This window comes from Alnus glutinosa, chromosome 8 (assembly GCF_958979055.1).
Source record: "Alnus glutinosa chromosome 8, dhAlnGlut1.1, whole genome shotgun sequence".
NCBI lineage: Eukaryota > Viridiplantae > Streptophyta > Magnoliopsida > Fagales > Betulaceae > Alnus > Alnus glutinosa.
In genome coordinates, this window is record NC_084893.1 from 18,073,077 (window position 1) to 18,085,272 (window position 12,196).

At 33.0% G+C, this 12,196-nt stretch overlaps 1 protein-coding gene across 1 annotated transcript; it reads right to left on the reverse strand.

Annotated features, from left to right (window-relative positions):
• Positions 1-619: 619 nt before the first annotated feature.
• LOC133875468 (cytochrome P450 CYP72A219-like) lies at positions 620-9,671 on the reverse strand. Its single transcript, XM_062313615.1, has 5 exons — positions 9,346-9,671; positions 4,896-5,113; positions 2,360-2,604; positions 1,663-2,050; positions 620-1,200 (listed from the first exon to the last, which is right to left on the reverse strand). The coding sequence occupies exons 1-5, from the start codon at positions 9,614-9,616 to the stop codon at positions 775-777; spliced, it is 1,548 nt and encodes a 515-aa protein (XP_062169599.1). The 5' UTR covers positions 9,617-9,671; the 3' UTR covers positions 620-774.
• Between the last annotated feature and the right edge of the window lie 2,525 nt (positions 9,672-12,196).

Consider the following 12,196-nt stretch of genomic DNA (forward strand, 5'->3'; position numbering starts at 1 on the left):
TTTTTATCATGACTTCTACTCGTTGCATATCTTGATCCACTACTGTCCGAATAGCATTTCCTGTTGCGGTTCAAAACCTAGAAAATTAAGCGGATAAATCTTGCAATCAAACTAACCATAAAACAATTTTCACTTCGAACCCAAAATTTAGCTTGAATTCATCTATATATATTCAATACATGAATACATTAACACAAACACACATGCATGCATATGCTTTCTGTTATTACACATTCCTTTCTATTGATTAAAGGTTCAAACCATTCAATTAAAAAGTTCTTCGAGATACACATAAGAGAAAAAGATATATTTTCTTCTTCTTCAACTAAGTATCATTATTGATGGCCTCGTTTTTCTTTTAAGTGGAGGCTAAGAAGGTATAAATTGCTCGGCATTTTCTGATTATATGCAAACTTCAACCTTTTTTTTTTCTAATTAAATATTTTTGATTGAGATTGTTCAAGGATATTCTTGCATGCACTCCTTTTTTCTCTTTTGGTTTACTACTGTCAATTTATCTTTTTGAGGTTCAAAAACATGATCCTTACAAACTTGGGTAAAATATATGTAGCATTTTGAATGAATAATTTGTAAATTATCTACTATTTTGTACACGTGCTTGTGTGGATATCGAATATATAATAGCACGCCAAAGGCAAATATATTAATAATACAATGAAAAAGCACCCGCACTTTATAGCTAGTTTCGATAACGCTATAATAGTAAGCGAGCACCGAGCTGAGGAGTAATAAATCTTGGTTAACTAAGAGTTGCTAGAGTTTGTGCAGTACAATGTGAGCACCAAATTGAGGTTGAAGAGTTATAATTGTGAAAGGAGCATGAGTATAGGATGGAGAAAGTTCGAATGAGAAGTGCCGCAATATCAATGTCAGAGCCATTTTCGCTTCCATCATAGCAAAGTTTTGTCCAATGCATATTCGAGGACCCCCTCCGAATGGGAAAAATGATAGTTGGCCCCTTGTTGCCTTTGAAACACCTTCTGAAAACCTCTCTGGGTCGAACTCCTTTGCATTGTCTCCCCAAAGTTCACAATCACGTTGGACAAGGATTGTGGGTAAAGCAATCAGCACTCCTGCTGGTATTGTCAAATTTCCTAGCTTTGTTTCCTTGTCAACTAATCGATTCATCCAAATTAATGGCGGGTAGAGCCTCAAAACCTCATGTAGTATCATGGTTACCTGTGCCATGGACAGCTGTCTCTCGTCAAGATGTTTATTTACATTAAAGAGTACTGATAGAATATAAATTAAATAATTAAATTCATCAATTCCTATTAGATTAAGCTTTTGAGATAAGTAACGATTTAACATCATCAAGCATGACTCACAATATGTGAACATAGCAACACAGAACTATGCTAACATTTGCTAAGAAAAACAAACATCTTTGGAGTAGAAAATTTAAAATAGTATAGCATGGAATAGTTTAAACCTTAAGCATGTTAAATCACTTGTTTAAGCATGGTGATAGTGTTGTGTTTTCCGGGGTGTCTGTCTAAAGATTATTTAAGAGATATCCAAGTCTTTTGATTACATGTTAAATCACAATTTTGAAGGTCCAGAAACTAAATAAATCAACTAGATAGATAACAAAAAAATTATTGAAACATGCATCTTAATTAAGCATGAGGAAATACTTACAACTTTAAGGTGATTTAACCCATCAAAGTCTGGTTTGTTCTTGCCAAAGACTTGCAAAACCTCTTCTCTTGCACGCACTTGCCAATTTGGATACTTGCTCAGCAGAATCATTGTCCAAACAAGTAAAACTGAGGTGGTCTCTTGCCCAGCAAAGTAAAATAGCTTACATTCCTCAATTACATCTGTAATACTCATTGCAGCATTCTTTTCATTTCCAGACTCTTGAAGTTCTCTAGAATTGGATTCCAAAAGTATACCCAATAAATCATCATTGGCAGCATTGCCTGCCTTCCTTTCCCTCTCTCGTTTGTCAATGATTTCCTTCAGCAAAGTTCGTACTTCTCTGGCAATTTCCTTCATCCTCTTGTTCAGTTTAGTTGGTAGAAACCTACACACAAAAATCTTAGAAATTGTGAAAGCACGAAGAAGGGAAATAAGAATGTGATTCCTCATTACTTTTGTGATCAGTTGTTAGGAAAATAAAATGGTTTTCAAATAAACTATAATATCTGTTCTTCACTAAAACCGTGAGAATAATGAACTGAAATAGGTGGATGGACCAAAAGTTTGCTGCATTTCTTGTCCCAACTCCTTTGTTTTTTGCAGGCTTACACTATTTCTTAAATCAACCATAATTCAATAAATACTAACTTGACCTGATTTCTAGCTGAACTTGAAAAATTTAAACACTAATTACCTCCATCCTGGAATGTAAACAGATTGTACAGCTTTCACAACGAGTTCAGCTTGTTCTTTTTGGAGTTGGAATATTCTTTTTCCTTCTGTGTAGCTACTTCCAAATGCTGATCGAGAAATCACATCACCTGACAGGTTTTCAATATAAGGCCATACATCTAACTCACAGGACCCCTCTTCACCAATCAACCTCCCCCATTGGCTAATCATATCATTGCTACTCTGATAAAATGCATGTAACATATCCTGCAGCAATCACAAGGTAAAATTAAGATTTAAAAGATCAGAAAGGAAACAGAACTGTTAGCATTCAAGTGTTTCAATGGAATCCCAACTCTCTTTTCGATTCACTCGCTTTCGATATACATAAGCAACCTTACAATTTTAAAAATGCACGATTTTAAAGGTCAAACTGCGATTTTAAAAGTCAAACGGGAATTTTATCAAACGCTTAACCGTACGTTTAAAGATCGCGTTTTGAAATCACTTTGTAAATCGCACATTTTGAAACCGCAAACCCAAACAGACTAACTAGATGTTTGATGTGGAGGTACAATTTATAAGACCATATTCATGGGAATACAATTGCACTGGATAATAGTAATTCCTTGGAATCACAAACAACCAATTCAAACAATTTCCAAGCAAAATTTGAACAATGCCACCCTAAAGTTTTGCATCACAAACATGTGCTAATTAACCAGATGTTTGAGAGTTAGTTATGAAGTTCAGCATGAAAATGTCTTTATGTTAAATCTCATAAGATACAAGTCTTAGATAAGAATCTACAACGGGATAGCAGGAAATAGCATCTTGTTAGCCTGCATCTTCGTGTAACTCAATCTCATTTAGAACGCTTATCTATATCTTACAACAACTTAACATAAGGTGGTTTTCAAAGATAATTCAGGGAAATTGTATCAAAAGTTTTTGAGTTTTGTCTTTGAAACAAATGAATACCTGAATTTCTAATTTTGACAATTAAAGTCCTAAGTTGTACTTAGTGACAAATAGGTTCCCGTCAGATTTTCCATTTAACCTTTAATAGAGAAAGTGCAAGTTATAGTATATATTGTACATGCCAGATCAATGAAAACGTGACACGTGCATGCAAATCCATGTCAACCTGCCACGTAAGCCATTATACCCAAAAAATTCAAAAAAAAAGAAGACAAAACGAATAAAAAAAGGTTGGAGATTCACCTCACCACCACCCCTCCACCTCCTTAGAGGGAGACAGAGGAGGGTGGCTCCACCCACGCCCACCTCATAGAAGGGGCATTGAGGGTGGATCTTCAATCTCGCAAGGGCGTGCAAAGGTGGAGCTACCCTCCACCGCCTCCCTTTGTGGGGTGGAGGGTGGTGGATCTCCATCTCTTGTTTTGTTTTTTTCTTTTCTATTTTTTTATGCTTATTTAATATTTTTTTAACATAATTGCCTATGTGGGAGGTTAATGTGTGTTGGGATATACATGCACATTTTTCATGGGCATGTCATGGACAATATGTAGTAAATCGCACATTTTTCATGGGTATGACATGGACAATATGGACCAATTTATCCCTCGAATAAAACTCAAGACTCTAAGGCCTCGTTTGGTTTGTGGAATGGTCATTCCATAAGGAAAAAAAATAGTTATTCCTAGGAATAGAAGATGGCGGAATGGAATGACTATTCCTATTCTTTTGTTTGGTAATAACTCACATATTTTAAACGGGATTCAAAGAAAATTGCTAAAAAAACCCTACATTATTTATTTAAAAAAAAACAAACTAGAAAAACTAAAAAAAAAAAATTGAAATAAATTGGTGGGTGGCAGACCACCCATTGGGGTGGCCGGCCACCCACCGTTGAACCGGAGGCCACCCCCGAGTAGCCTCCAAGGGTGGCCGCGGCCATCCCCGAAGCCCATCAGGGGTGACCGGCCACCCCCGATGGACTGGCCACCCCCAGTTGCTCCGGGGGTGGTGCGACCACCCCTGGCCATCCATAGTGGTTGGCTGACCACCCCAATGGGTGGTCCGCCAACCACTTGGGGTTTAGTTTTTCTCTTTCCTTTTATTCATTTTTTTTTTAAAAAAAAAAAAAAAAACAAAAGATTTGAAAGAAAATAAAAATTAATTTTTTTTTTGAAAATTGTATTCTTTATCCCAAAGAATACTTATTACTCTAAAAAATTAGAGGAATAGGTATTCCTCTTTGTAAGGGAATAGTTATTCCAATGGGAATAGCTATTCCATGGAATAGGCCCCTACCAAACAAAAGAATGGCTATTCCATAGGAATAGCCATTCCATTCCAGAGGTGTATTCCGCAAACCAAACAGAGCCTAATTGTCAAAATTAGAAAATCGAGTCTTTAGACTTTATCTGTCACAAGACAAAATTAAAAGACTTTTGGGATGATTTCATAGAGGTTATTTTTGAAAAAACATTTATGTCAAAAGAAACGAGGTCTACTAGAACGTAGTTTTAGACACAAATATTGAATCCAAATGGATTTAAACAAAGAAATGAGAGTAATTAAAATAAATTAACCTTCAACTTTTCGATACGGAATGCAGGGTTGATAATCTTTCTGTGTTTGGCCCATTTCTCACCCTCGTAGGCCACGACTCCCAATGCTAGCAACCTAGAAAGTGGATTTATATGCGGCTTTTGAAAGAGACCTATCTTGGTTAAAATGTCTTTTATTTGTTCCGGGTCCATAATAAACACTCTTGGTTTTGGCCCGACCCACATAAAACAATTCTTACCTGCATACATATGTTTTCAAAGCTTAGAAGAAGATTCGATATCCTTATCATCATGGACATAATCAAAGCTACAACTATATATATACACAATCATAACCATATAAAATAATGTTTCTTACACAACTCTTATACAACTTTTGTACAACTTTAACAACATTTTTTTAAGATCAACCATTGAATATTTAGAGCCTACATGTAGGAAAACAAATCAAATGGTTGATTATTAAAAAAAAAAAAAAAAAAAAAAAAAAAAAAAGAAGAAGAAGAAGAAAGAAGAAAAAAAGAAAGAAAGTTAGAGTTGTGTAAAAGTTGTGTAAGAAACATTACTCAACCATATAATATATACAACTATATTTATTATAATTATTTTCAATGGTATACATTTAATTTCACTCTCTTTCTAGTGAAAACTTAAAATTAATATAGACAGTTAAAAAACCCACAAAATAAATTTTATAACATTTTTTTACAGCACCTAAATTAAATCCGACAATTAAGGATTAACACTTCAAACAAATTGAAGTTAGGATTTTCAGTAAGGCCAAGGGTTGGTAGGTGGACAAAAAGATGACGAGAATGAGACACATGGTCATTATGGGATGGAAAATTAAGGTTTGGACCATATTTAACAATCTTTGGCATTTTTAGCGGGCTCAAACCTAGTTTTTGGATTGGTTTTCTAAAAGTATTAAAAAAGTTCACTATCCCTCAAACTACCAATTGGATCCAATTGTTAATGTTCTCTGAGTTAAATTAGGGCCAATAAAAATAAAATTAATCATTTAATTTATATTCTAATAATTCTACTTAGCATAATAAGTGAGGCACAAGACATGAAATATTTAATTAAAATAAGAATTAAATGACAAAGACAGAATTTGAACTTGGGATCTCTTCTCTCATATCATTTTAAATCACAACTTATTTCGAAAGTTTAAATTGATAGGAAAATATAAATTTAATCATTTAATTTATATTCTTTAACATCCCAAACTATCGACTTACTTCAAAAGCTTAAGAGTGTGTTTGGTAACCATTTCCTCTCCTTCTCTCTCTCTCTCTCTCTCTCTCTCTCTCTTTTTCACTTCTCCCAAAAAAGTCAACTCTAAAACATTCATACTTTTTTTCACGTTTTTTATCACATCAATCATTTTTTATTATTATTTAAATTAAAAAACATACTACAAAATAAAACTTTTTCACTTTGGAAAAATTACATTTAAGCCTCCCAAACTACCAACACTTAGACTTTGCTCCCCAAACTACCAAAAAGTTTCAAAAATACCAACTTTGTCGAAATATGCCTATAATACCCCTGTCACGTGTCATTTTTCAATTACAAAACAATAAAATTAAAAAAATATATATTAAATTTAAAAATTAATATATATAGGTGGCCGACCACCCCTGTTTTGGCCAAAGGGGTGGCTAAGCCACCAAAAGACCGGTTTTTCAGCCACCCCCATGGCCTTTGGGGGTGGTTCGCCCACCCCATATATATATATATATATATACCCAAAAAAAAAAAAAAACCCACACACACACACACACAAACAAAAAAAAGGGTTAGGGTTTGGCTTGAAACGGGGGTGGTTCACCCACCCCATATATATATATATATATATATATATAATATTTTATATATTTTTAAATTTAATTTAATTATTTTTTAATTAAAAAATGACATGTGACATGGGTATTATATGCATATTTCGATAAAAATTGGTCTTTTTGAAACGTTTTGATAGTTTGGGGGGCTAGAGTCCAAAGGTTGTTAGTTTTGGGGGCTACTTCCAAAACGGCAAATAGTTTGGGGAACTAAAATGTAATTTCACTTTTCTATAAAATAATTTCAAACTTTATATTACATTAATCACTTATTATTACTATTCAAACAAAAATTTCACAACTCAACCATTTACCAAACAAGGCCTTAGGGCCCGTTTGGCAGCCTCCTCCCTTCTCTTCCCCTTCTCTTATTTGCACTTCTCTAAAAAAATATCAACTTTAAAATATTTGAACTTTTTTCTCTTTTTATAACAAAAATCAATAATTTTTTTTTTATTATTTAAATAAAAAAAACTAATTACAATATAATTTTTTTTCTTCACTTTTTCATATAATTTTTTTTACTTTATATCACATCAATCACTTCTTACTACCACTCAAACAAATAATTTCACCACCAATACAAGAGAAGGGGTTGTTATACAGGACCCAAACACCCCCACTGGTTATGCATTTGGATCTCAACTAGAGAGGTACCAGTTAATTGAAATAGAAGGACAAACTTATCTAAAAAAAAATATAAAATAACAAATTTACCCCCTCCTTAAAGTAACCGGATCTTCTCCGGTTCTCGGAGAGGATCCTTGTCCGTTAGTTACACGTGAATCTTCTGTATTTGTAAACATGAACACCAAAACATGTTTCTAAAAATATTTTTAAATATTCGTATATATATATATATAACAAGAAATATTTTTTTTTAAAAAAAAAAAAAGAAAAAAAGAAAAAAAAAAAGACACTACAAAAAAAATTGTTTTTCGCCACTTACAGTTCGCCACGTGTACGGTCACTGTACACGTGGCGAACTGTTGGCCGCGTGCAAGTCGCCACGTAAATACACGCGGCCAACCCGGTTGATACTAATTGCGCAATTAGCCGCGTGTATTTTAATACACGCGGCCAACAGTTCGCCGCGCGTATTAAAATACACGTGGCTAATTGGCCGCGCGTATTTTAATACACGCGGCCAACTGTTAGCCGCGTGTATTATTATACACGTGGCCAACTGTTGGCCGCGTGTATTATTATACACGTGGCAATATGTTTTTTTAAAAAAAAAAATTAAAAAATAATTTTTTATTTAATTTAAATCTGTATTTAATTATTTTTTAAATAATTGATTGTATTTTTAATTTAGTTCTTTATTTTTAGAGGAAAAAAAATATAATAACTGGAAGAAAAAAAAAAAAAAAAAAAAAAAAGAGGATCAAGTTCAGTAGAGAGAGAGAGCGAGAGACAGAAAGATGCAGAGAGAGAGACAGAGAGAGAGATACAGAGAGAGAGAGAGAGCGAGAGACAGAGAGCGAGAGAGAGAGAGAGAGAGAGAGAGAGACAGAGAGAGAGAGCGAGAGACAGAGAGCGAGAGAGAGAGAGAGAGAGAGAGACAGAGAGAGAGAGAGCGAGAGACAGAGAAAGAGAGAGAGAGAGAGAGAGCGAGAGAGAGAGAGGGAGAGCGAGAGACAGAGACAGAGAGAGAACACACCGTGAGAGAGCGAGAGATAGAGAGAGAGAGAGAGAGAGCGATACAAAGGAGAGAGAGAGAGCGAGAGACAGAGAGAGAGAGGGAGAGCGAGAGACAGAGAGAGAGAGAGAGAGAGAGAGAGATACAGAGAGAGAGAGAACACACCGTGAGAGAGAGAGCGAGAGTGAGAGAGAGCGAGAGAGAGAGAGAGAACACACCGTGAGAGAGAGAGAGAGAGAGAGCGATACAGATCGAGGAGAGAGAGAGAGCGATAGAGAGAGAGAGAGAGAACGTGTATTTAACGTTTTTTTTTTTTTTTCCGTTTGAAATTATTGTTCAGTGGCGCGCGGGACAATTCCCGCGCGCCACTGCCTTCAGAAATTCTGGCCACGTGGCTTTAGGCCACGCGGCCAGTTATATTATACGTATATATACATATATTATATATATATATATATATATATATATATATATATATATATATATATATATATATATATATATATATATATATATATATATATATATATATATATATATATATAACATATATTCAGGAATTCTGGCCGCGTGGCCTATATATATATATATATATATATTATATATTTAATAAAAACAATTAGCCACGTGTATTTTAATACACGTGGCTACTTGGACGCGTGTAAGAAATACACGCGGCCATATACAAAATTTAATAAAATTTATTTTTATTAATATATATTTGATAAAAACAATTGGCCACGTGTATTAAATACACGCGGCCAACTGGCCGCGTGTATAAATTACACACGGCCAACTGGCCGTGTGTAATTAATTACACGCGGCCAACTGTGATGCGCCCCCTTCTAGCCACGTGTAATGTATACACGTGGCTAATTGGACGCGTGTCTACAGTAACAGGTACTGTAGACACGCGGCCAATTGTAGAGTTTTTTGTAGTGAGAGGATTGTCGGAGGAAATTTACGAAATTGGTAGACGTACCGTAAGTTTTGACAGTATGATGGACGAAGGGCAAGACACGAGGCGAAATATCATCAGAGAAAGTGATGGGTTTAGAAATTGCTTGCTTGGACATGAGGGAGCTGTCCTTCAAGTCTCCGGAGAGAAGGCGATAGGAATTGCCGGCAAGCCCTTGCTCTCTCAGCCGCCTCTCCAGGTATTTGGGCGTCACCCACAACCAATTCAGAATCCTCCACCCCAACGTAACGATTGTAACCAGAAGAATGAAGATCGCAGGTAGTGATACGCCCATTTTTCGCAGAGGAAGAGGAAGAATTCGAAGTGTTGCAGAAAGAGTACGAAATGAGGTGTGTTTTATAATTAAGGACGGGGGAGGTAAGGATTAAAGAATTGTGACATGCTGCTCCTCCATTTTTCAATGCCATTTCCTCTTCAGAATAAACGAAAGGTCGATTGTCCTTTCATGATTGTAAGCACTACTTTCACGCCGGCCGATTAAATTTTATGTTATATTTTTTTTTTTAATAAGTCAGTCAATTAGAGAGTTCTTTCTTCTATTTTTAAAATTTATTTTAAAACTTTTTTTAAATAACTTATTAGATATAGAATAACTTATCATTTGATTTAAAGACATGAAATAATAAAATTTTTTAAAAAAAATAAAGAAAAAAATAGAAATAAGTTATATAAAGATTGTAGTTTATAATAGAACATAATATGAAAAAAAAATAAATAAAAAATAAAAATAAAAATTTGTTGGATATTGAAGACTCACCGATGATATAATTATATTTATTATGCACAACGCAAACTTAAAGACTTTTCATATTTTTGTAAACATTCAATTCAAATAAACGTTGAAAAAATTATGCACATTTGACTAATTTCATGAATGTAAAAATATAGCTTTTAAAAAGAGTAAATAAGTTGGACTTTTCAAAAATTTATGGATGTTTATTTCTGAATATGAATAATGAGACTTTCAATTTGTAATTACTTTTATCATTATTGAGTGCCTTAGTTAGAAACAATTTATTAAATTTTTACCATATTAGAGTCTTAAAATTTATTTTGGAAATAATATTTTTTGTACAATTATTAAGTAGGAGCCTTAATTAAAGAGTATTTTATTAACGTTTTATCATATTAGAGCCTTATTTTTTTAAATATATATATATATAATATTTATTGTATAATTAGTTGGGGCCCTTAAGCGACTGCCTAAATTGCCTAAGGTTCAAACCACCCATGACACTGCCTTAAGGTTTTCGACATGTTCATTACAACCAAAATAAAAAATATATTAAAATAAAGAAGGGAAAATATAGTAATAAACTCTCGAGATAGACGAGAGATAATGCTAGCATATTTTTGTTTTTGTAGCAATACAAAGAGAAACAAGACAGCGATCGAAGAGGCAAGGATAAAGATGTACATCAATTACTTATTCATTCAAATAGGTAATATGAGATGCCATATGAAATTTATCTGTGTAAATAAATTTAAAATTATTTGGCTACTTATTTATCAGTCTAAATAATTGTTGCAGATCCCAATCCAAGAGACAATACTAACTTTATTTATGTTAGAATATTTTTTTACGTTAGCATGATGTACTTCTATTTTAGGTCTATCATTGATTTTTTTACCTTACTTGGTCACCTTATCTTGTTTTAGGACCGTAATCAAGCTGAGTAATGAATATTCAATTAGTTCTATTAATTTAATTTTATTTTGAATAGGAGTCGAGCTCAAGCTTATCATCAGTTAGATGATTTGCTCAAGTTTGGCTCATTTACTTTTTAAGTAAACTCCAGCTTGTTCACGAGCTGCTAAATTAACTTATTTATTCATTATATAAAGTAAATATAATTATTATTTATTTTTTCATAAATTCATATTAATTATTAGTTAATTAATTATTGTTAGGATTTTATCATTTGAGTTAATTAAAAATTAACTTGAATTTTAAATAATTCAATCTCGAATGTATATGTATGTTTATAGCATGTATATAAATTTATTACGCATACATACACATATTTAGACATACATACAAACACATATATCTATATCAAAACTCACAATAACAATATTTAAGCTATATATATTATATTAGGGAAATAATTCATATTTACTTAAGAAGTTCTAATTACAAAATTAAAATAATACTACATAAAATAATAAAAATAAAATTACACGAATTTATACAAGTCAAGCCAAGTTTATACAAGTATAGCTCGTTTAATAATTAAGCCTAATTTTATGTTCACGGTCGACTCATTTATTAAACCAACCGAATTCGAATAGATTTATACAAGCAACTTGTTGAATAGACTTGTTCATTTACAATCTTACCTGTTTAGAGCATTCACAGCAGATCATGTATATTTCAATCTAAAATGTCTAACCAAAACTCACTTTATCTAGTTTAGCTAATAGATTTTAAATGGCACCATACATCCAATTATCTATTCTTAGCTCTATATTCTTTCTTTATTCTTTTTTATTACTTTTTTCACTATCGTATTTTTTTTATTGTTCTTCTTCTTCTTTTTTTTTTTTTTTTAAGAGATAGAAGATGTGGGGTTGGCTTGTTTATTTGGTATGATTTCATTAATGTCAATAAATTTTCTCTGCAACAACATTTCAACAGCTCTCAAGAATATTAATTGTATTTCAATAACATTTAATTTCATTTAAATTACATCTATATAATAACGTCAATATTTATTGCATAAGAAAGAAAGAAAAAGAAAGCCAAAAGAATGAAGAAGAAAACTGAAAGAGTGACGAAGGGAGGTGAAAGAAAGAATAAAATAAAGATAGATCTATGAATAGTACAACTCCACATGTGGAGTTGCACTGTTCA

Excerpts from the sequence above, each read along its gene's own strand:
- LOC133875468 (XM_062313615.1), bottom strand. The coding sequence starts at position 9,616 with ATGGGCGTATCACTACCTGCGATCTTCATTCTTCTGGTTACAATCGTT. Across the intron at positions 2,051-2,359 it reads GTTTACATTCCAGGATGGAG|GTTTCTACCAACTAAACTGA; the intron begins GTAATTAGTGTT and ends TTTTGTGTGTAG. Across the intron at positions 1,201-1,662 it reads GGTTAAATCACCTTAAAGTT|GTAACCATGATACTACATGA; the intron begins GTAAGTATTTCC and ends TCCATGGCACAG.